Genomic DNA, 3,691 nt, shown 5'->3' with positions numbered 1-3,691 from the left:
CCTATCAGGTAAGACCTGAACTTGTCAAATGCGAACACCACTGCCAGCATCTCTTTCTCTGTCATAGTGTAATTTTGCTAGACTCCACTCAACATTCTACTTGCATAGTATATTGGATAATTTTATCTTTTCGTTGCCTATGTTCCCTTTCGGTAACGGATCTCCAAATCATATTCTTGTAGCAGTAGCACCCATCGAATCAGGTGCGATTTTGACTCCTTCTTTTCAATTAAGTACCTAAGAGAAGCATGGTCAGTATAAACAATTACCTTTGAGCCTATCAGGTAAGACCTGAACTTGTCAAATACGAACACCACTGCCAGTATCTCTTTCTCTGTTATAGTGTAATTTTACTGGGCTCCACTCAACGTTCTATTTGCATAGTATATTGGATGATTTTATCTTTTTGCTACCTAAGAATTGCTCCCACAACATAGTCACTAGCATTACACATCAGCTCAAATAGTTGCTTCCAGTTGGGGGCAACTATGATCGGTGTTGTTACTAGTCTCTTCTTTAATTCCTCAAAAGCTACCCTACAATCATCAGAAAACACAAAAGGGTGATATTTTTCAAGCAATTTACACAAGGGGTTAGCAATTTTTGAAAAATCTTTTATAAATCTCCTATAGAAACTTGTGTGCCCAAGAAAACTTCTGATTGCTTTGATGGAGGTGGGTGGTGGAAGCTTTTCTATCACATCAACTTTTGCACAATCCACCTCAATACCTTTACTTGACACTAGGTGCCCCAAGACTAAATCTTCTTGTACTATGAAATGACATTTTTCCTAATTAAGTACTAGATTAGTCTCGATACACCTTTTCAAAACTTGCCTCAAGTTCACAAGGCAATCATCGAATGAATTCCCCACCACTGAGAAGTCATCCATGAAAACCTCCATTATCTTATCTACCATATCTGTGAAGATAGCCATCATGCACCTTTGGAATGTGGCGGGCGTGTTGCATAGGCCAAAGGTCATTCGCCGAAAAGCATAGATTCCATAAGGGCAAGTGAACGATGTTTTCTCTCTATCCTCTGGGGCAATGGAAATCTGATTATACCCTGAGCACCCATCCAGGAAGCAAAAGTGAGGCCTCTCTGCCAGTCTATCTAGCATATGATCGATGAATGGAAATGGGAAATGGTCCTTCCTGGTAGCCAAGTTTAACTTCATGTAGTCCATACAGATTTGCCAACCTGTTACTGTCTGTGTAGAGATCAACTCGTTTTTCTTATTTTTCACTACCGTCATACCTCCCTTCTTTGGTACACACTGCACTGGGCTAACCCAGTTGCTATTAGAGATGGGGAATATGATTCCCGCATGTAACCATTTAATCACTTTCTTTTTCACCACTTCTTTCATATTAGGGTTCAAACTTCTTTGATGTTCTCTGGAAGGTTTGTGCTCATCTTCCAGCAGAATCTTATGCATACAGAAGGCTAGACTGATCCCCTTAATGTCTGCAATGGTATACCCAATTGCAGTCTTGTACTTAGTAAGTACCTGCAAAAGTTGTTCTGCCTACACATCTAACAAACTAGATGAGATAATAATAGGTAGAGTTGAGTTAAGTCCTAAGAATGCATACCTGAGAGGAGATGGCAGTGGCTTCAGTTCCAACTTTGGTGGTTCTTCTATTGACGGCCTAGCTGGAGGAGTTTTTCTTTCCTCCAACTGCAAAGGTTCAAATTCAAGCTCCCTTTTCCAAAAACCTTGGCCTTTGAGAGCGAGTACCCATTGCCAAGTCTTCACCATTAGCTTCATCTAAGTTCATGAGATAAGCTGCTAGGGGGTATTTAACATTCAATGCTTCATCGTCCTCCTCCAACACTACATCCATTGTATCTATTAGAGAGCAATTGGCAAATTCACTGGGTCTGCGCATAGATTTATGAACGTTAAATATTATCTCTTCATCGTTTAATCTCATCTTGAGCTCTCCAGTTTCACAATCAATTAAAGCTCTCCCTGTGGCCAAGAATGGTCTTCCCAAAATTATAGGAATTTCTCATCAACCCGATAGTCGAGGATGACAAAATCTGTTGGGAACACAAACTTCCCAACCTGCACTAATACATCATCTAGAATCCTAGAGGGAATCTTCACGGTTCGGTCAGCCTGTTGTAATAGCATAGACATGGGTTTAGCTCTTCCAATGCCTAGCCTTTTGTAGATAGATAGGGTCTTAAGATTTATGCTAGCTCCCAGATCACACAATGCCTTAGCAAAAGCAAAGTTGCCTATTGTGCAAGGGATTGTGAAACTCTCTGGATCAGACAGCTTCTCGGCTATGGGTCTCATCACAACAGAACTATAGGTTTGAGTCCGTATAACCGTGGCCAAGTCTTGAAAGTCGAACTTGCGGGACATCAAGTCCTTCATCATCTTTGCATACCTAGGAATTTCCTTTAAAGCATCAATCAATGGAATGTTTACCTGAATTTGCTTCAACATCTCCAAAAATTTCTTGTACTGCTCATCTTTCTAATACTTGGCCAATCTTTGTGGGAATGGTGCTGGAGGTCGCTTCTTCCCTGTGATTTGGTTTTTCTCTTATTCAGACACTACTTCTACTGTCAGTTCCGGTGTAGCCTCAGTCTCTTTCACACTCTCTTCTTCTTTGTTGGTGTTCTCCTACGTATTTTGTATCGTCACCTCAGTTAAACCTGTTGAATCATCTATCTCAATGGGTACTAGCACCAGTGTCTCAGTCGTCCTACTTTCGCGAGTAATTTCTTGCTCCAGATCTAAGTCCCTACCATTTCGGAGACTCACTTCCATCAGCTGCTTTGGGCCCTGCTCCTTCGGATTGATTTGGGTGTCTGCAGGTAACGTCCCATGAGGACGATTATTTAGGGCCATGTAAATTTGTCCTAACTAGATCTCTATATTCTTAATTGCTGACTCATGTGAGTCTACTCTGTCAGCTAGTTTTCCAGTGGACCCAATCACTTGTTGCATCATACCCTCGAGTTTAGCAAACCCATCTTCATGTCTCACAATTTGTTGTTGTGGAGGTTGTTGATAAGCCTGTTGCTGATTTTGCTGGTTGTACCCTTGTTTCCATTGGTAAGGCACCATTTGCCCCTGTGGTCACATAGCCCCATGATTATTGTTGTTATTGTACTGTTGCTGATCTGGTCTGTATTGTTGATTCTACTGACCCCAATTCTGACCACATGGTCTCGGTTGTCACACCTCCTTTTTTCGCCCCCGCGAGGGGTGAAGGAGTTTTTCCAATTAAAGGACAATCGAAACGGGATTTGTTTGTTTATTTTAGAGTCGCCACTTAGGAGATTCAGGGTGTCCCAAGTCACCAATTTAATCCCGAATCGAGGAAAAGAATGACTTTGTATTACAGTCCACGAACCAGAAATCCGGATAAGGAATTTTGTTAACCCGGAAGAAGGTATTAGGCATTACCGAGTTCTGTGGTTCTAGCACGGTAGCTCAACTGTCATATTCGGCTTGTTTATCTGATTTTATATATGTTTAACCTAAGTGTGAATTTTAACTTTTAACCGCTTTTATCATTACTATTATTTTTATCAAGAATTGCAACATCGTGGAAACACGTCTCGAACCACGTCACATCAATGCACCCGTGGTTGTTGGCACATTTCAACTCTGTTGAGATTTGGATTTGGGTCACATAAATGTGCATCCGAATTTAAGAAGATA

General features: G+C 41.2%; 1 protein-coding gene across 1 annotated transcript; it reads right to left on the bottom strand.

The window, feature by feature from the left end:
* Nucleotides 1-409: 409 nt before the first annotated feature.
* LOC138874538 (uncharacterized) lies at nucleotides 410-2,872 on the bottom strand. Its single transcript, XM_070153144.1, has 5 exons — nucleotides 2,666-2,872; nucleotides 2,067-2,446; nucleotides 1,752-1,887; nucleotides 837-1,513; nucleotides 410-536 (listed from the first exon to the last, which is right to left on the bottom strand). Exons 1-5 carry the CDS (start codon nucleotides 2,870-2,872, stop codon nucleotides 410-412), a joined length of 1,527 nt encoding a protein of 508 aa, XP_070009245.1.
* Between the last annotated feature and the right edge of the window lie 819 nt (nucleotides 2,873-3,691).

Source organism: Nicotiana sylvestris, chromosome 1, assembly GCF_000393655.2.
Source record: "Nicotiana sylvestris chromosome 1, ASM39365v2, whole genome shotgun sequence".
Classification (NCBI taxonomy): domain Eukaryota; kingdom Viridiplantae; phylum Streptophyta; class Magnoliopsida; order Solanales; family Solanaceae; genus Nicotiana; species Nicotiana sylvestris.
Note: the sequence above shows the minus strand (reverse complement) of the source record. Positions and strands in the feature narration are given on the sequence as shown.